The following is a 26,806-nucleotide window of genomic DNA, read 5'->3' as shown; positions in this document are numbered from 1 at the left end:
TCGGCTCGGAGTCAGTAATGTGTCTGAGTGGGGTATTCATGCTTCACTGCGGCATGGTATCTCAGTGGGCTAGCACTATAAAACCAGCTTCAGTCTGGGCTAATACAAGCAGCCGCACATACACATACACACGCATGCACGTCGTCATATTAGCAAAATATTCTCAAGCACGAAGTTAAACACAATTTCACCTCACCTCACCTCACCTCACCTTTGCCTGTTGGGTGCAAGCTTGGGTTTTAAATGGGTACGTTGATGCCTGATATCGGTCAGAAGAAATGTCAGTTGACTTTTGGTTGCAACAATGATACCTCGCTGTTGCTTGGTTCAGTATAGAAAACACGATTATTCCATATGACCAACATGCCGGGGTTTCTGTAGACTGAAAACATTTAGCGTTGTTTAACTTTTATGAAGATGTATATCTTACAAAACGCTTATTGATGGAAGGGTTCTCACTTTTCAACTTCTGTGAAACTGATCAATGGCGGTATGGTGCTGACAAATGGAACCATCAATAGGATGAATCAGACTAGGATTCGAGCTGTGATCATTAGTGTTGGAGATGCCTTGTGGTGACATTGAGTTTGTAGTGCTTGAATTACATGGTCATCCTGATGTTTAAAGACATTTTAGGGCGTCATAGTTGCAAATGTGAATCAAATGAGATGTCAAATATCAACATCAGGTTCAGAACCTATGAGTGAGTGAGTTTAGTTTTACGCCGCTTTTAGCAATATTCCAGCAACGTCATGGCAGGGAACACCAGAAAAGGGCTTCACACATTGTACCCGTGTGGGGAATCGAACCCGAGTCTTGGGCATGACAAACGAAGGCTTTAACCATTAGACTACCCCAACGCGCCTCTTCAGCTTGAACGATTGTGAGTGGTGTGGATTCATAAGGCTTTTCACTGTTCAGTTTAATGATCATGTTAGGAAGGAGAAAACCTTTAACCAAGATCACAAACGCTTACCTACCATGGCTGAACAACTATGGATCACAAAGTGGGCGATTTATTATCGAAAACATTATGATCGGATTCCGTAATCTAGGAGTCGCATCTAAAATCTTAGGAAGGAGATCGAAAATAATCATTACGACTTTTGGAAGCTGGAAACTTTTATTATTTGGTCTAAAGCCTGCGACAACATGTCTATGTGGGGCGCGGTGGGCGAGCTGGCTAAGGGGCCAGGCTACAGATCCAGCGAGGTTGAGGTGCCGGGATCGAGCCCACCTGTGACTTGGTGTAAAAAACCTTGGAGTCAACTTTGTGTGCAGACTCTTTCAGTGTAGTCACAACCCCTAGTGTACAGTACACAACCCTGTGCACTTAAATGAACTCACGAATCCGTTGGTATATGACCAGATGGTTGACACATGAATACGTGCACACACCTAGTTGCGGGTACAGCAACGTGCAGTGAAGTTGGACAAAGTACTGTGGCTATGTGTCCCAGTCCACCCAGCTGTAAATGGGTACCTCGTTAGGATGAGAAAGCCACAATAACTCTGTGCGCCTAGTGGCAGCAAGAGTTGTATACTCCCCAGGGAGTTGAGATTGATAATACGAAGTGCCGTAGAGATTGACATCCAATGATTTAGGGAAATAATACCAGCGCCTTGAGCATGCACTAGTTGCCTGGATATGTGCGCTATATAAATATCCTATATAACATTTCAGTATATCATACAAGAGAATGCTATACAACATTCTAAACGTTTCTGACAAGTAGAAGTACGCCATGCGTGTTATTCCATGTTTACTCTCCAGAGAACAGACAACCATTTGTCATTTGTCGGTGTCCTATTCTCATTAAGTATGAATACATACGATTAATCGATGGACAAACTATTCAATCAGATTTAGGGCTGACTTAACAAAATAGTCATGCCATGAAGAGTATGACATGACCACATCAGCTCATTATTATTTCAAATCATTGCTATTACCGATAGAAGCCTGGCAGATCCATAAAACAGTTGTGCAATGTTTGGGGAATACTTGGCATATGGATAATGAGATGAGGATATATGGTTCGCGTTCAAGAATAATAAACGTGCACACTGATGTGTATGTGTGTAAGTAAAACAGGTTGTAAATGTCGTAAAAGCCAACAATAACTGAATTGCTGCACAGCAATAAGAAGAAAAATGTATTTCTGCTATGCCCACACATAAAACATCACTGGGTGATAAAAAGCCAAAAGTACTATTTCCACAAAGTAACAAAATGAAAATGTTTAATATTTCGTTAATAATCTATTTCCACATACATGTGGTAAAACGCCAATAGTATTTCTACACAATAGCATGTGTTCCGTTACAATTTCATCACGAATTCCCACATGAAAACAAGTATTTCTATGCAATAACGAGATGAAGAATATGCAACCTACCCAAGTCTCCTCGCGGTCTTCAACAGTATTCGCTCATGACTCCTGCGAACGGCCGCATCACTGACCTACTTTTCGATATCTTTTTTACATTTATGTGTGGCACTTGATGGAGTCGTCCAAAGCCACTTGATGCTCTAGTACGTCAAGCCGAGTTGACAAGTCAAATCTATCCACATATACCCTTCCACCGTCGTACTCCACGCTGTCTCGAAGTTGAACTTGACGTTATTGCAAGCTCCTTCATTAGCTTAAGTGCCCTTAGTTCATTTTGTTTTGCACTCTTCAAAACGGGAAGTGCATTGCATTGAACAATGAGAATGTTGATTTAGTTTTCCATTAAACATTCAACGTACATCAGAGCATCATTTATTGTTCGTTGAGTCGGCATACCCGCCTCAAACAAAGATGGTAGACCAAGGGTCACCATCCCTCCCTCCACAAGATCGACACATCGACATGCTACTGCTACCGGGACTGCAGGTTTGTTCGAGGTTTGAGGGGGTCTTGGACAAAACAACCAGGATTCATCAGCGAGAAATAAAACCACAAGACCGGTATCGTCTTTGTATTGAAGGGTTGGCATCGTCGTCAACTGGTGCGTGGAGCAACGCCGTACAGGCAATGAGAAACTTGCGGTGCAGTGATGAATCAGGATTTCTTCTCCAACGCCAAGACGACGGACAGCGTGTATTCCGTCGTCAAGATGAACGCTGTGCACCAGACTGCGTTCCAAGGGTCGACATGTGATGAAGGAAGCCATATCCTACACACAGAACTGTCTTGGTGGTGGTGGTGTTGGTGTTGGTGGTTCGGGGAAATCTGGGAGCAAATCACACATGGGTAGTTCTTCAACGTCATCTTCTTCCGATTATCAACAGAGGAAGTTGTTTCAACAAGACAACGCTACACCACACTGTTGACTCCATTCATAATGAACGTCTTTGTCTTGCAGTGACTGTATACAGAGATGTCACAGAAACCGATGGACAGCCATGTTGGCTGTGAGGTACTGCCTCGGAAGTGTCCAATCCTCTCGACATGGACAGAATTGATGTTAACATAAGGATTCTGAATCTGTTAATGCTCCCTGGAATTCGCTTCTTGAAAACTGAGGTAATGTCAGAGAGCCATATGTCAGGGTTGTCAGTCGTTGCAAATTATATGATAAAAACCTAATTCACATCCCTAAGTTTTCGTCGTCAAAGACATCAGTGAACACATTTCACAGTGTCTGTGTGAACTGAGTCCATGTAATGTATTCGGCGCCTTCACATATAACACATTATCAAAAGAGACTCCAGATAGCATTGCGTCGTGGAATTTATATAAAGTTATTTTTACCATCATCTTTAAACTTTCAAATATAAAGAGGACGAAAACCTTAGTCGCACAGAATCAAAATCATTACATAAAATACTTTATTGCACAAAAATATGATTGTGTTCACAAAATGTTAAGAGTATATAGTACAAGATTAGATAAAGCTTCAAACCAGAGGAAAACTTGCTCCTTGTGACATTGAGTTTGGAATGGCATCTTGGCATTATATCATTGTGTAAATATGTTCGTGATGATTTCATTTCCTTTACATTGAATATGCATATCTAAGAACGTATTCGGACGTTTCACGTCAGACGGTTCGACCTATCCGTACCTGTAATACAATTGTCTGCATTTCGTTGCCATTTTCCAGCACGACAGTATATTTTGAAGTTTGGTTGTTTGATGCATGACATGACATGACATGACATGCGTAACCTTGTGAGCGTTAGGTGGCAATATAATGTGTATTATACCCACAAACTTTATCAGACAAGTTTGATTACTGTCAAAATCTCTCATTTAAAAACATGGTACTTGTAAAACACATACAGTCTATCTGTTTCAGAGTAAAATGTTTGTAACCAAAGAAGAAACCTTCGAGACCTGAAACTAATCTCACATTTTTAGAAACTTGCATCTTCTTTGCATAACTGTAAGCTGTTTCTTCACCCTCCCCAAACAACAACATCCGTTTAATTCAGCTCCTTCTTGTTTAATATGCCAGTGGGAGTATGAGTTCAGCAATAGTCTAGTAATGTCGTACACCGGAAGTGACTTCCCACAATGTACCATGTCGAGAATCGAACCCGGTTCTTTGGTATGACGAGTAAATGCTTGAACCACCAATCTAGCACACAAATGCATCCTGTTGATCTAATCATCTATACTCTCCCGTTCTCAAACTTTGGTGGTCCCCATCAGACTGTGATCTTCATGTATTGCCAAGCTCTTCCCACGAGCACCTCTTCCTGGGGCGATTGAGCAAGCAATTTCATCAAATGTCTTGTTCTTCGTTTCAGGAACGTAGAAGGAGAAGAAGATGAGGGCAGCAACCAGAATGGCCACAAACAGCAGATAGGTGTAGGCCTGGAGTCCATCCTACAAGAAAAACATAAATAACAGATAACTTCTTTGAGAGGTAGTTAGAATGAGTGAGTGAGTTTAGTTTTACGCTGCACTCAGCAATATTCCAGCTATATGGCGGCGGTCTGTAAATAATCTGGATCAACTTCTTTTAAGTGGAATTTAAGGAACTTCATTATTCTTTATTGCAATAGATTCGACTTTTCTGTGTAGATCCTAGCACCATTATCAATCAAATGATGAGTCTGGACCAGACAATCCAGTGATCAACAGCATGAGCATCGATCTGCGCAATGGGGAACCGATGACATGAGTCAACCAAGTGAGCGAGCCTGACCACCCGATCCCGTTAGTCGCCTCTTACAACAAGCATGGGTTACTGAAGATCAATTCTAACCCGGATCTTCACGGATGAGGTAGTTAGAAGCTGGAATGGATGGACAACTTCTTTATTGCAATGGAGGCGACGTTTCGATGTAGACGCCAACACCGTTATCATATCTTACGTTGCATCCTTTGTTATAAATAAGTTGTCCATCTATATCTATCTATCGTTTATGTTTGAGACATCGATAAATCGGATTATGTATTAAAAAATTCAAATATATTTCAAGGTCTGATGTCCATCGTAAATACACATGAGATAAGATTGCATTAAATTTCAAATAAAATATACTCTTCAAAAAGGAAACTATACATGCTGTTTTGGAGTTTACTTACTGAGTGCATATAACTGATTCAGATATGACATCATTGCTCAGTTACAGTAAAATCATCACTTTACAAATTTCCAAAACACGATTATCCAGAAAGTGTTCGGCAAAACCACAGAGGGCTATTAAAGTCACTTGGTCAGAGTAAAATGTCAGTATCGGGTGTGACCACCATGAGCATCGATAACAGCTTGGCAGCGGCGGCCCGTAGAAGAAAAGAGATGCCGAATGCTGTCTTGAGGAATGTTTTGATACTCTTGCTGAAGTGCTGTGTGTAGTTCTTGTAGTGTCTGAGGTGGCGGATTACGCTGGCGCAAGCGTCGATCAAGAGTATCCCATAGATGTTCGATGGGGGACAAATCGGGTGATCGAGAGGGCCAAAGTAACACCTGAACATTGTTTTGCTGGAGGAAGTCCTGTCAAACACGTGCACCGTGAGGTCGAGCATTGTCATGTTCCAAAGATCAACCGTTGACGTTGATGAAGGGAACGACGTGACGTTGAACTGGTCTTCTTTCCATAGCCAATTGCGCACTGTCTGGTCGGATATTCAGCGCAGTCCAGGGATTTGGATTGTTGTGGATGATGCGGCCGTTTGAACGAAAATGTCTCAACCGGACGAAGGGATCCTGGGCGGCGGTGGTAGCTCGACCTGACCTGGGTATGTCATTAGCACCCCCAGTATTGTTGTATCGGGTCCATAAGTTTGTGATGGTCTGTCTGGACACGCTGAAGTGCCTTGCCACCTCATGCTGCGATGCCCGTCCTTGCAAACGGCCGATAGCGTTGTGTCGTTGAGCTGCTGTCTTTTCATTCTCTTGTTGTCTATAGTAGCTTAAAGCAATGCATGTGGAGTACCATTGATGTGGCTTTTTAAAGCCAACAGTCATAGGCTTAAGCTCAAGGCGATACACAATTTAATGATGCACCTGCATTTCATGTAGGGTGCGTTTTAGCGATTCACTACAGACGTGAGTGTAACGTTACGTTTTTGTTCAACGTGGGGTTTTTTCAAACCTTTTGTCGTCGGCAACCATTCCCCCACATGTTGGGATTCAGCATGGATTGGTTTGTGTCAAATATTTGCCTAAAATTCAAATAATTTTTCATATGTATAGTATGCTTTTAAAAAGGAATTCCTTGCGTATTTATAAAGGAAATTGAATCAGTATACATATATTAGGGTATACACTTTCATTGGTTGGCCTATTGTCAGTTATTCCACATCTGCACGATTCCTGCTACCTACCCTGAGGAACGGAAACGTCCACGTGAGGATGAAGTTGCAGATCCAGTTGCAGGCAACGGAGAGACTCATGGCGGCGGCACGAGATTCCTGTCTGAAGATCTCAGTAACAATGGTGAATGGGATGGGGCCTAGAACATTGCAGGGTTACAATTTCTTCATATCGAGAAACTCAAGGGAGCTCCAGGGATTACAAAAGTGAAGGGCATACATGATGTATGTAGAACATTCACAATCTATAGATCAGTCAAAATATATATTTTCCACATCTTTTCAAATGACTTGGACATGATATCGTGAACGAATTACAACATAGCAACTATGTCACCATGCTAAAGTATCAATTGAGACGATTGCGGCGCAACTCCAATGACTTTCGTCGTAAGCAATATGCAGAGGTCGTGGTATTAGAATGAAGTCACTTTTAGCATTTAATACAACACTGAATCTTTGACGTTTAATCAATACTTTTCATCTTCATATGAGTGATGTATGATATATCTTATGTCGCATTTGGAATACCAATACAGAATGGTTGGAGCTGTACAGCGAACACAAAAGACATTTTGGCTGAAGTTGTTCGAGGCATACACAAGAACTTACCAAGACCAAGTGTGAATCCCACGATGTAGAGAAGCATGAGGACGATGCACACGATGGCAAACGTTGAATGGCTGTCCTGAAGTCAGATTTGTATCTTGTGGAACTCTCTAAGATATTTCTTGACAACCATTGACCGGTAAGTGATTCCCAGAAACAGTTGTTTAAATCTTTGTAGTTAATTCTTGGACATTGCAGGTGAAATTGGACATGACTTACCCAGCAAAATTCACCATTTAAGGACTACTCCAAAGGACCTTGTAAACTATGTGTCACCAGTTCTAATAGCTTGCAGCTAGTCATGAACAAAACTAAACTGCCTAATGTGGTTACATATTCTGTCAGTTGTATTCAGTTCAAAACCAGAAACAGAGAACAGGTTCAGGATTACTTACCCTCAGTGAAAAGTCGAACTGCAGCTGTAGGAAGATTGTCATGAGCACAAAGGATACAGCCATGATAGATATCGACGACAGCAACAGAGGACGACGTCCTAGTTTCTCCATCAGAGGTATCTACAACACCAACAAGTCATGAGTTTCCGTGTTATCCCCGTTCTCTTTGAGTTGTTTTAAATTAAAAAATAACACCTTCCATAAAACATTCTTTCCCAAGAATGAAAGATTTCAGTTATCCTTAACAAAAATCTTTTATTTGTTATCATTAAGGTTTTTTGTGTGGTTTCTCGAATTTCGACCAGATCTTCATTATGAAAGGGAGATAATTCAATAGTCTGATTCTGATAGGAAAATGACCATAAGTAACATTAATGGAGCTTATGTCTGTTCAGACCATGTGGCAAGCGTGAACGTAACGTACGACGATGATGGCTACAGTAACGTTGACAGATCCTGTGCCGACAATGACATATGGGATATATGCTGCCGAAACATTCGCTTGTGCAAAGATGAAGGCTGAGTATGACATCACCTGCAGGACAAGAGATAAGGGATGAAGCACATAACAATTCGTAATACACACGGACAGTGTACACACTGACTCACTCACACACACATAAGGGTGAGTTATGTAAAGCCAAAAGGAAAGCGTACATTGCTCATATTTAAATAAATTTCGGAATATAACGACAATCACACGATTCCATGTAAACTTAAATTGGTGGATATTGAGGTCTGAGATCATAGGAAGACGGAAGAACAGCATGTCTTATGCCCATATCATTGACAGACCGCCTCCGTGGTGTAGTGGTGAGAGCGTCTGCTCGGAGTGCGGAAGGTCGCGGGCTCGATCCCCGACCGCGTCATACCAAAAGACGTTAAAATATGGTACTTGTTGGTCCCTGCCTGGCGCTCGGCATTAATGGGTACAACAAGGACTGGTCGGCTCGGAGTCAGTATAATGTGTCTGAGTGGGGTATTCATGCTTCACTGCGGCATGGTATCTCAGTGGGCTAGCTCTATAAAACCAGCTTCAGTCTGGGCTAGTACAAGCAGCCGCACATACACATACACACGCATGCACGTCGTCATATGAGCGAAATATTCTCAAGCACGACGTTTAACCCAATTCCACCACCACCACCACCATATCATTGACGTTACGAGGCCAAATACAGAACACGGGTCAAGCAACAAGGTCACGGAACAACGAGAACAGCAGTGCAGGACGTATAGATTTTATCAAATGGGCATGGAAGGCTTGTTATATTCTCTACAACTCCGCCAGGTTACGATCGCTATGAGGTGGATTTGGTATATGGCATAGAGAGAATTTGGTGAATTTGCAGGTCAAGGCAGTACATGCACTCAGTGCTGTTGAAGAAAGGCAATGACAACTCCAGCATTGTGAGGACGGAGATGTTCCTGTTGGAATAGTGGGCCTTGGCGTTAAAGACACTGCTACTGAATCTGATTAATTCAATCTGATCTCTGTAGCTCACAGCTGTCAAACTGTCATGAACAACAACTCTGAGGTGCACTTATCCTACCCCAAAGCATCACAGAACCACCCCAACTTGATTCCGCTCAATGACTCAGGTTTGAACATACCGCTCCAGAAGACGTCTATCGACAAGTTGACATCTTTCACAATGGGAAACATTGAATATGAACTTGTGTGTAGACAATAATCCTTCACCACAATCAGGGTTGACAGACATAAGGACGACACCACCTTTGACCGGTTTTTCAATGACGTTGCATCAGAGTTGGTCGTATGGCGAGACGACGTGATTATATCCCTTAACTCCTGACTCTATTTGGGCGGATACGCCAAATTTCTGGATTGTCTGAGCAGCGGTCTGTGCAGTTTGGAACCTGTGCCGGAGATGGTTCACCGTATGTGTTTCGTCTTGGCATTGTGATCGTCAACTTCATCATTGTTCTGTGCTGAAATAGTGTTTCGTTGTCAATGGAATTGCGTTAGACATTCATCCACAGACCATCCCAATCTACCAAGTTCCTACTTTGGTATCCATCCACACCATTTACATAATTGATGCCACACCTCCCCCCCTGCCTGCCTTTGTCGTTAAAGGCGACTAACGGGATCGGGTGGTCAGGCTCGCTGACGTGGTGGACACATGTCATCGGTTTCCAATTGCGCAGATCGATGTTGATGCTGTTGATCACTGGATTGTCTGGTCCAGACTCGATTATTTACAGACCGCTGCCATATAGTGCGGCGTAAAACTAAACTCTCTCACTCACTCTTTACCACATCTTTCTATCTTTCCAACTATTTTAAATGCAATCCCTCCTCCCTCCCCCTCACTCACTCACTCACCACATCTCTCCACCTTTCCATCTATCTGACTTACAGCGTTGATGCCTGACCACTGCTGGCTGACCTGACCTGCACAGGCTATCAGTGTTGGCATCCTGAGGTCGGGGGTGGTCAAGAGTTCCTTCAGGGTGAAGTTCTTAGCATTTCCAGACTTCTTCGCTTCCATCCTCATCTCATCGATCTCATCTTCTACATTATCATAGCCTCGCAGCTTCTGCATGGCTGTCGAAGAAAAGAAACAAATATTAATTCTATAGCGTTTTGTATTGTTCTTATGATCTAACCTTTAGATCATAAGACATTAGTAACTTAGATGCAAACCTGATTGTGTGTGAATAAGTATTTTGTGCCGCTTTTAGAAGTATTTCAGCAAGTATTTCAGCAAGTATTTCAGTTGTCCACATTCAACACTTTAAAAGCCTTGTTCAAGGGGAAATTGTGTTTGTTTACCGTAGTGTATGGATTTAAGGACCTCTTACATATTTGAGGATAGGGAGTTGTGAAAAAGTTCCCTCTATTTCATGATAAAATTGAAAAACCGAGAGGACTCAGACAAATTGACTCACCTTGCCTGGAATCGTCTTCCATGTTTTTGGCAATGAGCAGCCATCTTGGACTCTCCGGGCAGAAGGGCAATACCAACACACAGACGAGGGAGGGGATGGCATTGAAGGCAAACAACAGCGGCCACAACTCAACGGTTCCTGAAACACCACACCCAAAAAAGCACCACATAGGTGAAAAGGAAATAGTGTACATTTTGATAGGGGAACGATCAAAGGAAAGCGACCTTGACCTCTTGACCTTGACCTATTGAAGTGAGGTAAATGTCTAGCCATGGTTACACATAACTATAATTAGACGTGCTCGTGCTGAAGTGAGGTGAATGGCTACAGATATGGTTACACAGATCTATACTTGGGTGTGTTGAAATAAGGTAAGAGTCATTGCCGTGGTTACACGCAACTATAATCAAACGTGCTGAAGTGAGGTAAATGTCTACAGATATGGGTACACAGATCTATACTTGGGTGTGTTGAAATAAGGTAAAAGGCATTGCCATGGTTACACGCAACTATTATTACACGTGCTGAAGTGAGGTAAATGTCTATAGATATGGGTACACAGATCTATACTTGGGTGTGTTGAAATAAAGTAAAAGTCATTGCCATGGTTACACGCAACTATAATTAGACGTGCTGAAGTGAGGTAAATGGCTATGGGTACACAGATCTATACTTCGGTGTGTTGAAATCAGGTAAAAGTCATTGCCATGGTTACACGCAATTATAATTAGACGTGCTGAAGTGAGGTAATTGTCTATAGATATGGGTACACAGATCTATACTTGGGTGTGTTGAAATAAGGTAAAAGGCATTGCCATGGTTACACGCAACTATAATTACACGTGCTGAAGTGAGGTAAATGTCTATAGATATGGGTACACAGATCTATACTTGGGTGTGTTGAAATAAGGTAAAAGTCATTGCCATGGTTACACGCAACTATAATTAGACGTGCTGAAGTGAGGTAAATGGCTATAGATATGAGTACAGGGATTTATACTTGGGTGCGTTGAAATAATATAAAAGTCGTTGCCATGGTTACACGCAACTATAATTAGACGTGCTGAAGTGAGGTAATTGTCTATGGGTACACAGATCTAAACTTGGGTGTGTTGAAATAAGGTAAAAGTCATTGCCATGGTTACACGCAACTATAATTAGACGTGCTGAAGTGAGGTAAATGGCTATAGATATGGGTACACAGATCTATACTTGGGTGTGTTGAAATAAGGTAAAAGGCATAGCCATGGTTACACGCAACTATAATTAGACGTGCTGAAGTGAGGTAAATGGCTATGGGTACACAGATCTATACTTGGGTGTGTTGAAATAAGGTAAAAGGCATAGCCATGGTTACACGCAACTATAATTACACGTTCTGAAGTGAGGTAAATGTCTATAGATATGGGTACACAGATCTATACTTGGGTTTGTTGAAATAAGGTAAAAGTCATTGCCATGGTAACACGCAACTATAATTACACGTGCTGAAGTGAGGTAAATGTCTATAGATATGGGTACACAGATCTATACTTGGGTGTGTTGAAATAAGGTAAAAGTCATTGCCATGGTTACACGCAACTATAATTAGACGTGCTGAAGTGAGGTAATTGTCTATAGATATGGGTACACAGATCTATACTTGGGTGTGTTGAAATAAGGTAAAAGTCATTGCCATGGTAACACGCAACTATAATTACACGTGCTGAAGTGAGGTAAATGTCTATAGATATGGGTACACAGATCTATACTTGGGTGTGTTGAAATAAGGTAAAAGTCATTGCCATGGTTACACGCAACTATAATTAGACGTGCTGAAGTGAGGTAAATGTCTATGGGTACACAGATCTATACTTTTATTTGTTGAAATAAAGTAAATGTCATTGCCATGGTTACACGCAACTATAATTACACGTGCTGAAGTGAGGTAAAATCAATAGTCATGGAGGGAACTGAACCTGACTTGAATATATTGAAGTGAGGTGTATATCTATAGCCATGGAATACACAGAATATGACTAAGACGTACTGAATTGGGGCATATAGCTATTGCTGGGCAATGAACTTACATTTGATATATTGAAATGCGGTGTCATTATCTATAGTTGTGGGGGACATTGAAAAGTGATTTCTTTGGCCTAAACTGGACTCAAACAAACTGTGTAGACAATATCAGATAACTTAATTGTACAACAGTCCAGTTCTCCAAAGCTAGAATCTTATACAGTCAAACACCCCTGTATCAAAGTAAAATCACTTTCGTAAATACTTCCAGTTATCCAAGGTTAGATACCACCGCTAAATGCCGACTAAATAACGGACCAAACTTTTAATTCAATAAAACTGTAAGTTCGACATTACGTTGTTTGACTGTGATATGTTTTGTGTTGTGGTCTTCGGCTAAAAAGATACAAAAATCTACCAATGTTAAATTCCACCTTCTACCTTTGGGAAGTAAACACATCAGTATGGTATGGTTAAGTATTTAAATATGGTTGGACATGGAATGAATATCTAGCTGGGGTTTTTAATAGAAATTATATCAGAGAGGCAGTGATTGCTTGAAGAAATGTGGCATGATTATTGATGACAATATAATTTCCAATTATGAATATAATTACCTAACATTTCGGTCAATCCCAGGATCTGAGAAGACAGAATGCCCAGAGTGATGGCCAACTGATGACAAGTGCCAATAGCGCCACGAATTTTCTTCGGGGATATTTCCGCGAGATACAGGGGTGCCAAAGTTATATTTAACCCAGAATGCAATCCAACCAAGACTCGAGACAAAATGAGACACTCAGGAGACTTGGCGATGACTGTTATTCCACCGAGAATTGCAGCAATGAACATGATGAAGGTGATGACGACCATGCCACGCTTTCTGTTACAGAAATACAACAAAAGCTAAAATACAAAAACGTGCATGTGTTTGTAAGCTGTGACTCGAGACATGTATGGAAGAAAACGCAAAATGGTCTGTGTCATACAAATCAACCCTGTGTTTTCCGTGGAATCAACATTGTACAGCTTGGTCACCATCAGCTTTTTTTCACCTGGGACACAGACAATGACTCCTGGAATTCCAAAATGAACATTTCCGTCTAAGCGTTAAGATTAGGAGATGATCAAAGGGGCGATGGCGTAGGCTAGTGGTTAAGGCGTTCGCTCGACACGCCGAAGACCCGGGTTCGATTCCCCACATGGGTACAAAGTGTGAAGCCCATTTCTGGTGTCTCCCGCCGTGATATTGCTGGAATATTGCTAAAAGCTAAAAACCAAACTCACTCACTCAAAGACCCAAGGAACAATATAATTTTCCACAATATCATAATATGCCACAAGCCACCTTTCAAGGTATTTGAAATGTTCATTGGTAATTTGATAAAGCGGTTTATATGCACAAAATGGTAACCGTTACAACAAACATACAATTTGACTTATTCCAATTCTAACACACGCGCGCGCACACACCAAGCCAAGCCAAGCCAAGCCAAGCCAAGCCAAACCAAGCCAAGCATATCTTGAATCATCCAGGCAGAGCGTGGGTTCGAATTCTGAATAAGACTAACGCCTCGAAAAACTACTAGATTCTTTACTTTACTGAGAGAGTATGTTACATTTGACCACTTTTTAAAGGTCTTGTTTGTTAAAATCACAGCTTTCAGCCGTAGGACCCATGTCATTTTACACTTGTCAGAAGTCTGGGTGATTTGTCATTAATTGATAACAAAAATGTTTTAACTTAAATTAAACATTCATTGCATTAAATACAGAGCTGAAATACAAGTTCAGATATCTCTGTAATTAAGAAAATGCTTTTAAAAATATAGCAGTATTCAATAAAATAACAAGGTTATATTCTAAATTTACCCACCAAAACTTGGCTTTGCACCAAGATGACTACAATCTAAATCTCTGGACAATTCCTTCTTACCTTCCAACGGTGTCAGCAACTTTAAGTGCCAGGAACGCACCAACCATTCCAAACAAAACAAAGGCGGCGACAGTCGAAGACCACAGGAGTTCAAGCTCCCATTTCTCAAGCAGCAGGGACTCGTCCGCCCCGAAATCAGCTGGCGTTTTTTCCGCTGGCCCTGGAGTTGTTGATGCATTGCCAGTGTCAGTTACTGACTTGTTGAGGCTGTCTCGATACGAAGCATATGCTTGAATGTTGCTCCAGTTACCTCCCCTTCTCTCGTAATAGGTGGCATTGTAAAAATCTTTAATTATCTGAAAATTGAATTTAGTTCTGTTTATTGTGTTATTAACCTAAATATAGTTTTCACACAAAAGCTAGAAAGGGCTAGAAATATGTCATTTGTATTATTATTATTTTTCGTTTTACAAACTTTAGACCCGTGAAGGTCCGGGTTAGAATGAACCTTCAGTAACCCATGCTTGTCGTAAGAGGCGACTAACGGGATCGGGTGGTCAGGCTCGCTGACGTGGTTGACACATGACATCGGTTCCCAATTGGGTAGATCGATGCTCATGCCATTGATCACTGGATTGTCTGGTCCAGACTCGATTACTTACAGACCACCGCCATATAGCTGGAATATTGCTGAGTGCGGCGTAAAACTAAACTCACTCAATCACTCATTACAAACTTTATGTTCAGCCACAAAGTTAAGTTTTGCTACAACAATTGTTTGCTTTTCACACATCAGATCACAAAATGATTCCAGGGTACTGTTAACCAAACATTTCTTAGGAACATATTTTTCTATACAGATTGACATCGCATGTAAACATGGAAATCATCGACACCACTTATGTTGCAGAATGTGCATATTCCAAATAGTGTTGTTTTACGCAGCAATTAGCAATACTGCAGCGATTTCACATCGAAGGAAACCAAAAATGTGTTTCGCGTATTGTACACATTCTCCACTCAGCTATCAGTGTGACAGGCGAAAGCTTTAGCCACAAGGCTACACCCAAAGGCCCATAACATGACCTCGTGCAATTAGTGCACTCATTAATATGCTGCAATGTTGGTCAGCAGCATCATATTCTCGACACCAAGTTGCTAACCGCATTGGTATGATGTTAGATTGAATATCAAGCTGTCCAGCTTCACTGACGTCTCTGTTTCACGTGTAGGGGCGGTGAGGTAGCCTCGTGGTTAAAGCGTTCGCTCGTCATGGTGAAGACCCCGGTTCGATTCCCCACATGGATGCAGTGTGTGAAGCACATTTCTGGTGTCTGCCACCGTGATATTGCTGAAATGTTGCTAAAAGCTGCGTAAAACTAAACTCACAATTTCACTTATGGCAATCCTAACGTACTGACACGTTACTGACAAAGTCTTTTAATCTTTCTAATCAATGAAAAACGTTAACAGTTGAGTTGTGTATAAAGCTGAACAAGAAACACTCACGTGGGATGGCGTGTTTACTACGCCTATCTGATATCCATACAGGAACGAGTTGCCAAACACGGCAATGATTACGCTGAAGATAAGGGTGAACGTGTAATTCACTTCTCTCTGAAACACAACATATCGTTTGTTGTTGTCCCAATGCTTAAAATATGCAAAGCGTGCTGTTGAATATGTATTTCAGTCACCCAAATGATTGTTTTCTAAAGCGTGTGTGCATTTGTCATAGGGAGGGTCATTTATGCTAATGAGAAATTGAGCATCGGTGAAAACATTAGAGTTATCTCCCTTATATCACACATCGTATGCCCAGCACCTATTCGTTCTGACATCCAAGAAAATGGAAATGGTTTGGGAACAGAAAAAGAAATGCTCTTGTAGTGATTACATATTCAATGGATATCTAATTCCTGACAAAAAGGAGTGTACCACAGCATTGTGTTACTATATATAGTGAGCAACGCCAGTGGTCAAATCACGCATCATACGAAGCGCCGTAAAATACACCCTGTGGTGTCGGGATACAGAATAAAAAGAAATTGTTTTCCATAAAACGTGTCATGTATTCATGTTCCTTTAAGTTCTAAATGCCTCCCAAGAACTTATTATATATTCGTAACGCATTAATGATCGTTTCGACGCCGATCCATTGACCGTTTATTTTTTAGGTTTTTTTCAGATGTCGTTATAACAACACTTCGTTGATGTTGCGTCCATTTCAAGATTTCCCACCATGTTCACCAATCAGTAGGAATGTTTATACAATCAGCAGAATGTACTTACCTCTCCCATCTTTGTGTAATGGCAAATACTGACAAGGTGACTCGTTCGAAGGAGTGAAAAGGAATTTGATACGTCGAATCGCCTGGGTTGCCCCACTTTGCCCGTCGTTGTTGGCTATTGTGCTTAACGCTGTGTTCCAGTGCCCGTCGAACAAGGTGACACTGACACAGAGGGCTGGGAGTGCTAGAATATTTCTCGAAATATGACACTCTAAATCCATATACCAATATATACATATTAACCAGAATAGGCCTACTAACATCTAGTTGAGGGACCAGTGGGAGGGATCTGTTATAGTGATATTAAAGTGATGAAAATAGTAATGATCCGCTGTTATCTCACGTTTGACAACACATGGGGTGTGAAACCAGTGCTAACTATAATTGAAGTATCCTACCATACCTGTTGTTATCTCATGTTTGACAACATGTGGGATATGAAACCGGTTATAAATATAATTGAAGTATCCTACCACACCTGTTGTTATCTCACGTTTGACAACATGTGGGATATGAAACCGGTGATAAATATAATTGAAGTATCCTACCACACCTGTTGTTATCTCACGTTTGACAACATGTGGGATATGAAACCGGTGATAAATATAAGTGAAGTACCATACCCCACCTGCTGTTATCTCACGTTTGACAACATGTGGGATATGAAACCGGTGATAAATATAAGTGAAGTATCCTACCATACCTGTTGTTATCTCATGTTTGACAACATGTGGGATATGAAACCGGTGATAAATTTAAGTGAAGTATCCTACCACACCTGTTGTTATCTCACGTTTGACAACATGTGGGATATGAAACCGGTGATAAATATAAGTGAAGTACCATACCCCACCTGCTGTTATCTCACGTTTGACAACATGTGGGATATGAAACCGGTGATAAATATAATTGAAGTATCCTACCACACCTGTTGTTATCTCACGTTTGACAACATGTGGGATATGAAACCGGTGATAAATATAATTGAAGTATCCTACCACACCTGTTGTTATCTCACGTTTGACAACATGTGGGATATGAAACCGGTGATAAATATAAGTGAAGTACCATACCCCACCTACTGTTATCTCACGTTTGACAACATGTGGGATATGAAACCGGTGATAAATATAATTAAAGTATCCTACCACACCTGTTGTTATCTCACGTTTGACAACATGTGGGATATGAAACCGGTGATAAATATAAGTGAAGTACCAAACCCTACCTGCTGTTATCTCACGTTTGACAACATGTGGGATATGAAACCGGTGATAAATATAATTAAAGTATCCTACCACACCTGTTGTTATCTCACGTTTGACAACATGTGGGATATGAAACCGGTGATAAATATAAGTGAAGTACCATACCCCACCTGCTGTTATCTCACGTTTGACAACATGTGGGATATGAAACCGGTGATAAATATAATTAAAGTATCCTACCACACCTGTTGTTATCTCACGTTTGACAACATGTGGGATATGAAACCGGTGATAAATATAAGTGAAGTATCCTACCACACCTGTTGTTATCTCACGTTTGACAACATGTGGGATATGAAACCGGTGATAAATATAAGTGAAGTACCATACCCCACCTGTTGTTATCTCACGTTTGACAACATGTGGGATATGAAACCGGTGATGAATATAAGTGAAGTATCCTACCACACCTGTTGTTATCTCACGTTTGACAACATGTGGGATATGAAACCGGTGATAAATATAAGTATCACACCCAAGTTATCACGTTTGACCACACCTGTTGTGAAGTATCTCCCACGTTTGACAACACAGGGGATATGAATACAGACCAGTGATAAATGTAAGTGAAGTATCACAACCCACCTGCTGTTATCTCACGTTTGACAACACAGGGGATATGAATACAGACCAGTGATAAATGTAAGTGAAGTATCATACCCCACCTGCTGTTATCTCACGTTTGACAACACATGGGATATGAATACAGACCAGTGATAAATGTAAGTGAAGTATCACACCCCTCCTCCTGTTATCTCACGTTTGACAACACATGGGATATGAATACAGACCAGTGATAAATGTAAGTGAAGTATCACACCCATCCTCCTGTTATCTCACGTTTGACAACACAGGGATATGAATACAGACCAGTGATAAATGTAAGTGAAGTATCATACCCCACCTGCTGTTATCTCACGTTTGACAACACAGGGGATATGAATACAGACCAGTGATAAATGTAAGTGAAGTATCATACCCCACCTGCTGTTATCTCACGTTTGACAACACAGGGGATATGAATACAGACCAGTGATAAATGTAAGTGAAGTATCATACCCCACCTGCTGTTATCTCACGTTTGACAACACATGGGATATGAATACAGACCAGTGATAAATGTAAGTGAAGTATCACACCCCACCTGCTGTTATCTCATACATGTATCAGAACACGACATGCACCAGTGCAACTTGTTGCTGACAAATGCATCCAAATAGCTCTGTCCTCATGCACCAAGTGCAAGTTAAAAATGTTCCAAGCTGCATTTACGATACAGAGTTGTGTGAAGTTACGTTATGCATGTCAGGCTTCCGGCGATATGACGACACAAAAATGTGGGTACTTAAACTTTATATGTGCACATGTTTCTATTACGTTTTACAGCAAAATCTGGGTCATGCAGAGACTAGTTCCCGGATTCTTCCTTTGTTGAACTTGAATGAACGTGACCCAATTTGGGTCATACACTTGCGTGACACAAGCAGTAGCCTTTCTGTCCGAGTTACAGCGCAGTTCTATAAATAGTTGGTCACTGAAGAGAGTATGGACAGGGAGTACACCCTAAACCTTAGTCTGTCTCACAGTCCCTGGACCACATTATTTTCCCCACTGCCAAGCCCTCTCTGCAATGCTAAAGCCTTAAATAAAGCAAGTCTAGATTTCCTCAGGAATCTCTGGTCTCCCTGGGGCTCCTTTTCAATTTAAATGGGCTTGTTTGTTACTATCAAAATTATATATATTCAAAGACTAAGCCTTAGTCTACCTAACCCTTACCGCATCGTAAGATTGTGTTTGCCTCTGCAGACGTGAGAAGACGAGTACACTTAATTATGATTTATATAGAATAAATGTAAAAAATGACGCATCATGTCAATGTGGCCATAGATGTGAGAATGTTTTTCATTACTTCCTTGAATGTCCTTTGTATACTATTCAAAGACATAAACTGTTAAAATCTTTAGAACATATTGTCAAAAATTGAACACTGATTGATATTAATCTTATCTTACAAGGCAATGCAGGTCTCTCAATCACTGACAACCAGAATGTTTTCAAATATGTACATATCTATATCTCTCAAACAAAACGCTTTCTCAGTTAACATCTGTTGTACATATCCTAGCCTATGTCTGTCACTTGTGTACTTTGTTGTTAGATGAATTGTGTAATTATCTGGAGAGGGCTTTTCTGAGTTGGATAACTTGTGCCCAATCCTTTTCTTGAATGAATAAAATATGTTTAAAACAAAACAGACGTGAGAGTACGACAGCACTAATGCGTGAGCCAGGTAGCGCTATAGCGAGACAGGTGGCGCGTTATAGCGCGGTAATTGCTCCTCGTGATAAACTGCACTGTTTAGACTACATATAAATTGAAAAGGAGCCCGACTGTGGAAATCTAGACTTGCTTCATCTAGTGCTTCTGCATTCTAGCCATAGGCAGTTACAGTTGTTTTACCAGTTGAAGGGCAGTTTCAAGTAAAGGGTTATCGCATAGAGACGATTTAAGAAGTGGGTGCCCAGATACTTACACCATTTACAAAACAATACTGTTCTCACTCGAAGAATCCTCCCAAGCAGAGGAGATAGCAGATAATGGATTCATTACACTCACCTGAAACTGCAGCATGTCAACAGAGGTAGACTAACGCTTAGTCTCTGAATATGTATAATTTTGATTGTAACAAATAACCCCATTGAAATTGAAAAGGAGTCCCAGGGAGACCAGAGATTCAGAACATGGAGAAATCTAGACTTGCTTCATTTAGGGCTTTAGCATTGCAGGGAGGGCTAGGCTGTTGGGAAAATAATATGGTTCGGGGACTGTGAGACAGACTACATCAGAGGGTGTGAGAATTTGTCAGTTATAGAATTATGAGTAGAGATTATAAGGAATTCACAGACAAAGGTTAAAGGAATATAATCATGTGGATGATAGGTCTTCCATGCCTTCTGTATCTACAGAGAGGGTAAAAGGTAGTAAATCTGTCTGAACATTAAATACTATTTCGGTACAAGTGACCAAAACTTAACAAGTCCCCAAGCACAGTTTACGAAGCACCAACTCTACTTCCCCAAAGAGCAACTTAGCTGTTGGGCTGATGTGAAAGATAAGTCCATGGATGTGCCCTCCTTAAAATTTGCACCCGTGAAGGTCCTGTTTAGAATATTGGCCTTCAGTAACCCATGCTTGTCGTAAGAGGCGACTAACGGGATCGGGTGGTCAGGCTCGCTGACTTGGTTGACACATGTCATCGGTTCCCAATTGCGCAGATCGATACCCATGCTGTTGATCACTGGATTGTCTGGTCCAGACTCGATTATTCACAGAGCGCCGCCATATAGCTGGAATATTGCGGAGTGCGGCGTGAAACTAAACTCACTCACTCACTTAAAATATGCAACTTAGGGATGCCACGATACATCGATGCATCGATATTTAGTTTTGAAAGTACATTGTATCGGTTTAATTGTTTATGTATCGTTTACATTTTGCAATTGTATCATGTTTTTTGATCTTATGAGAGTTATAAATATAGCTGGAATATTGCTGAGTGTGGCGTTAAACAACAAACAACAACAAAGAACTGCCAAGAGAATCATTGATAGAATGAACAAATATCTAATACCAGGGTCAACATTATCGTAATCCGATCTTCTACTGCAATGACAAGACTGTCTCAACACAGGGGCTTGTATTGCTGAAAATAATACGTCCTAGGGCCAACACTTCTTCACTGATAGCCATCTACATTTTTTAATGCACATGGCTATCAGTAAACGAGTGTTGGACATTGGTCGTAGTATCTTCAGCAATACAAGCCCCGGTGTCTGATAACCCTCCTCACCATTCAGCTGCTGCCTGGCAACAGAAATCCCGTTTCTGTTGAGTCTCCCGATGATGATGATGATGATGATGATGATATTGATTTGGAGATTTAGTAACTGTAATTTTAGTAACAGTAATACTGTAGTCCGCATATATGGCGCTCATATCCAGGCACATTGCCTGCTCGTACATTACTATCCCCGGTCATAGGACACTATCGTACTTTCCTATACTCCCTGGGGATGGTACAGTCAAGCTGCCTGTTAAACTAAACACTCACATTGCCAGCACATCCTCACGGGTACCCGTTTTACAGCTGGGTGAACTGAGACAATGTGGATCTAAGTACCTTGTCGAAGGATACTACGCAAATGTGCCCACCTCGGGACCCAAAGCTAGGTGCCTCCACTGGGGATCGAACCCGGGCCTTCAGCGTCATAGGCAGACGCCTTACCACTGCACTACTGTGCTTTAACTGGCTCCAACAGCTTGATACCTTTTATTTTCAGTAAAAACACAACACATTTTCCCATCAATTTCACTTTATTAAGTTTCTTTGCAACAATAGGGACTGACCATTTCACTATCAGGGAGGGTGGACTGGGATTTATTCACAAAAATACATATATTCCGGAAAACGTTTGAAGATTTTACACATAAAACATCAATATTAACTGAATGTTCTGAAAAAACCGTCTAGAAAATTATATTGTTTGACTCCTCTTTTCTGAGACAAATCTTCTGAAACATAAATCCCAGACACCCCTACATTATTGAATGGACTGTCCCTCACTCGTGATTAACACAACATGACAGCAACTAACACCACGGCTTGCAGAATCAGCTATCTGATATATTCGGACACTTGGCGTAATTTCCACAGACTTACATGTTCATTTAGTGTAGCATAAATAATTTTCATAAATGCATTTTCCGTAAGATCCATGTCAAATTTTTCACATTTGTGAGGAATCATCTTACCTACAATCACATAATTTATGTTTACTTTTCCGTTGTTATTTATCGAAAGGCAACAATTTAATCAACATATGTACAGTGCCATGAACTCCTTTAACATGGCGGCCTATGGGATAGTTAAATAGTGGTCTGAAAATTGAAGTTAAATTATGTGCGCAGAGCAGAGATGATTTAACATTTGCTTGTCAAATTTTACAAAAATCCATCCTGAACTCACTTCATGAAAATTATTTATGCTTCACTGAAATAACATGTAAGTCAAACGTCCGAACATAACTGGCACGAGTCTGTATGTACATGGAGAAATCCCTCGGTGGTTGGTCTACAGCTACATCCGTAACACCGCTTCAGCACACAATACACTGCAGGCTTACACAACCACAATATTTACAATAAACCTTTGGCCACAATTTTTTTGGTTCTATCAAAATATGTTTTTAAACCGAACCGGAAAAAAGTAAAACAAATTTTGAAAAAAATAAAAAATATGACATTTCTTCAACTATTCAGGTGTTGTTTGTTTTACTATTTTTCACATTTTTGTATATTTATATTTTACATTCTTATTTTCAGTAAGGGAAAAGGATTTACAGTATTCATTAAAAAAATACTATTTTACTTAAAGCATGAAAAAATGTATATTTGTTTTTAAAACATGCAAACAAACAAAATGAAATCTGGCCTTCTGTATTCCTGTGCATGAACACTGATGACACATACAATATGGACATGACATGCATGTGAAAACTCTCCAAAACACACTTAAGCCTGACACCAAATTCTCGCCTGCTAAAACTGATTTGTGAATTGCCTCTTCCTAAGATACCAGGGACATAACAAGCATGACGTATGGGCTTAACAATAAGCTACATGTTTACACTTGATTCAAGCTACAAAGACGAACTGCCCCTTTGAATGGCATTTATAGTGATACATATAAAGAAGAGAATTTTATGGGTTCACCTGATGGAGTAGGTAATACTCAGAAAGGTTGTTCCTCATAATAAAGGGTCCGTGAGTGAGTATGATTTTACGCCTCTTTTAGCAATATTCCAGCAATATCACGGCAGGTGACACCATTGTGCCCATGTGGAAAACTGGATGATAACATCAGGGACTGAATACAAGACTGCTGGCTAATCCCAAACAGTTTCATTTATTCCACATTTGTCATAGACTGGTTAGACAGGTTCACCATGTAAGATAAAACGCTTAAAAATTGGAAAATAATATTTTGAACTGCAAAATATCCAGCTTTGTAAATGTCAGTTTAAACTTCATTGTGCTGTACACCCTTTCATTTTGATGTCAGCAATAAGCAGCCTATTAAAAAATAATATGATACCTATAACACCAGAAATGGGCTTCACATATTGTACCCATGTAGGGAATCGAACTCGGGTCTTCCACGTGACAAGCGGACGTTTTAACCACTAGGCTACCCCACCGCCACGTGATAATAAAGAAGTTGACATCCATAAAATTCTCTTCCTTACAAAGACAAAGTTCAAGATCAAGGTAAATGGAACCAATATTCAATAACGTCAATACTTGTTCTAATAAAATCGTAACTTAAGATACAGAGCATATTTTTTTAAAAATAATAATAATAATTTTGTCATGGGTTTCCCTACCAAAATGTAAAGAGATGCCTCATTTTGTAAAACTTCTTATTGAAATTATAATCTTATTAAAATTATAACCTAAAACACTTTGAACACAGCAGGCATTTCACATCAGAAGCTATCTATCTAAAATTGGCACATCTTTGACTCATTTGACACATCCTGTTTGATACAGACTGACTTCATGGAGGCAGATAAGCACTGCCAAGGATTATGAGAGAAAGAATTGGGAGGTTGAGTAATTAAAGCACAAAAATAATTTTGTTTCACTTTAAGGCCAGACCAATTTTATTTCTTGTCTTACGGATACGCCGGTCGTATTTTTTCAAGAATAAGAAAAATAAATAATTAATGTTCCCTGTTTAAGAACATGTTAATGTGATATAAGTGAATTACCCTTGAAATCAGTGTGAAGCCTAAACTCACTTAACTTATATTTAGTTGATATAAACAAACCAAAAGAGTTAACAAGGAAAATCATGTGGGTTTTGCTTTGACTGGTGATATTTTTCCCTCCTGCCTTTAGGTTTTCTCAGGACAAAAATTGGTAAAACAAGAAATAAAATTGGTCTGGCCTAAGATGAAATATGTTCTAAAAACAAATAAGATTGTACATGGAAATTGTATGACTAACTAAACATGTCATCTCTTGATTAAAACAATTGCTCCATTTAATGGAGAGTGTCAAGGTTAATATGGTATGAAGATAATTCTGTATGTACAATGAAAGTTATCATTATCATGCAAATGAATTGCACTTCTTTGAAAAAGGAATCCTCAGAAAAAAAATCATTTGCATTCTTAATGAGAGTGAAAAGCCAAAGATATAGGTCAAATCTATTTATTTACATTTAAAATAACAACTTAACATCAACAAGCAAAACAAAACCATTAAAAATAGCATGCATCTGAATTAAGCAGTGAAAACAACCTCACAGTGTACATGTCAGTAAGATCAAGGGTAAGTCTGTTGAATATCCACATCTTGGGCAGTCATATACATACATGTGGCCCTGAACAAGCAATAGGTTATGAGGGGCCAATCACAACATACACCTTATTTTGGAACTACAGCTGCAAAGATATATAAACACACAAAGTCTTTGAATGACATTTAGAAGAGATACACATAAACAGTGAAAATTTATGGATATTAACTTCTGTATTATGATGGGACATGACTGTTCAAATTATAAGAATATACCCCAAAACATGGTCCCTCATATTACTGGAGCTGACATCCCTAAATTTTCACCCATTTATATAAACACATGTTTAGGGCTGCTGTGATAGGTCACTTGGCCCCTTTATGTATATTTACATTTCATGAGGAACAACAAACATTCTGGTGTTATGAGATCACCTATTCAGTTAATTATCCATGATAAGGGTCTGCAGGGAATGGAACTGGGCCCTGCACAGTTTGTTGCTGCATGTAACATCTAGTCTAGGTTAACTAAAGCTTCACTAAAACTGTATTATGAAACGTTTAAGCTACGAACAACATTTTACACTTACATCTTTTAACATTTAACTAGAAATAGTCAGAAATCAAACAAATATTACACCATGAAGAAAGTTATATATCTGGGTGTTGACTGAACATCCTAAAGAGTCATATCTTGATTATTGGATAATAAAGCACAAGATTATGATTATTATAATATAGTGTTGCTAAACCCAACAGTCAGAGAGATTCTGGCTATATCATGGCAGTCTGTTTGTTTGTTTGCTTCTTTGTTTGTTTGTTTGTTTGTTTGTTTGTTTGTTTCCAGCTATATAGCCTGTAAATAATTGAGTCTGGACCAGATAATCCAGTGATTTACATCACAATCTTCGATCTACACAACTGTGACAAAATGACATGCTTAACAGGGGCGGATACAGCTTTTTGAGAAAGGGGGGTGCACAGTTCATTTCCCACTTTTTCATGAGAGCCCGGGTGGAAATAACTTTAAAATTGCTAGTGTACTCCGGTACAGTGGCACATGTAAATCACTTGCCCTGATCATTTTTCCACTATACCGGCCGTTTTCTTGTTGAATTTTTAAATAAACAACATAATTAACATTGGAAAGTCAACTGGACACCGGTACAGCGTGATATACAAATTTGCTTGCCCGACAGAAAAAAACACTGGACTCGGACGTCAGGCAATGGGTTATTTCCACCCCTGGAGAGTTTCAATGGTCACTAAATAAACTTTCTGGACAAAAGGGGATGCGCAGATATGAGATATGCCCTAATTTACACAATAA

At 40.1% G+C, this 26,806-nt stretch overlaps 1 protein-coding gene across 3 annotated transcripts; it reads right to left on the bottom strand.

Annotated features, from left to right (window-relative positions):
- Positions 1 to 3,759: 3,759 nt before the first annotated feature.
- On the bottom strand, positions 3,760 to 19,459 carry LOC124257140 (solute carrier family 2, facilitated glucose transporter member 3-like). 3 transcript variants are annotated; one of them, XM_046691131.1, is made up of 12 exons: positions 19,254 to 19,459; positions 16,848 to 17,030; positions 16,065 to 16,172; positions 14,616 to 14,911; positions 13,297 to 13,562; positions 10,676 to 10,813; positions 10,144 to 10,331; positions 8,184 to 8,294; positions 7,760 to 7,879; positions 7,368 to 7,443; positions 6,768 to 6,895; positions 3,760 to 4,820 (listed from the first exon to the last, which is right to left on the bottom strand). In XM_046691131.1, exons 2-12 carry the CDS (start codon positions 16,854 to 16,856, stop codon positions 4,620 to 4,622), a joined length of 1,641 nt encoding a protein of 546 aa, XP_046547087.1. In that variant the 5' UTR covers positions 16,857 to 17,030; positions 19,254 to 19,459; the 3' UTR covers positions 3,760 to 4,619. The 3 variants fall into 3 exon arrangements, with proteins under 3 accessions (XP_046547087.1, XP_046547088.1, XP_046547089.1); XM_046691132.1 differs by having other exon boundaries at positions 19,259 to 19,459; XM_046691133.1 differs by lacking the exon at positions 19,254 to 19,459 and adding an exon at positions 17,400 to 17,410.
- Between the last annotated feature and the right edge of the window lie 7,347 nt (positions 19,460 to 26,806).

This window comes from Haliotis rubra, unplaced genomic scaffold (assembly GCF_003918875.1).
Source record: "Haliotis rubra isolate DU_JTF1 unplaced genomic scaffold, ASM391887v1 Scf65, whole genome shotgun sequence".
Lineage (NCBI taxonomy): Eukaryota > Metazoa > Mollusca > Gastropoda > Lepetellida > Haliotidae > Haliotis > Haliotis rubra.
Note: the sequence above shows the minus strand (reverse complement) of the source record. Positions and strands in the feature narration are given on the sequence as shown.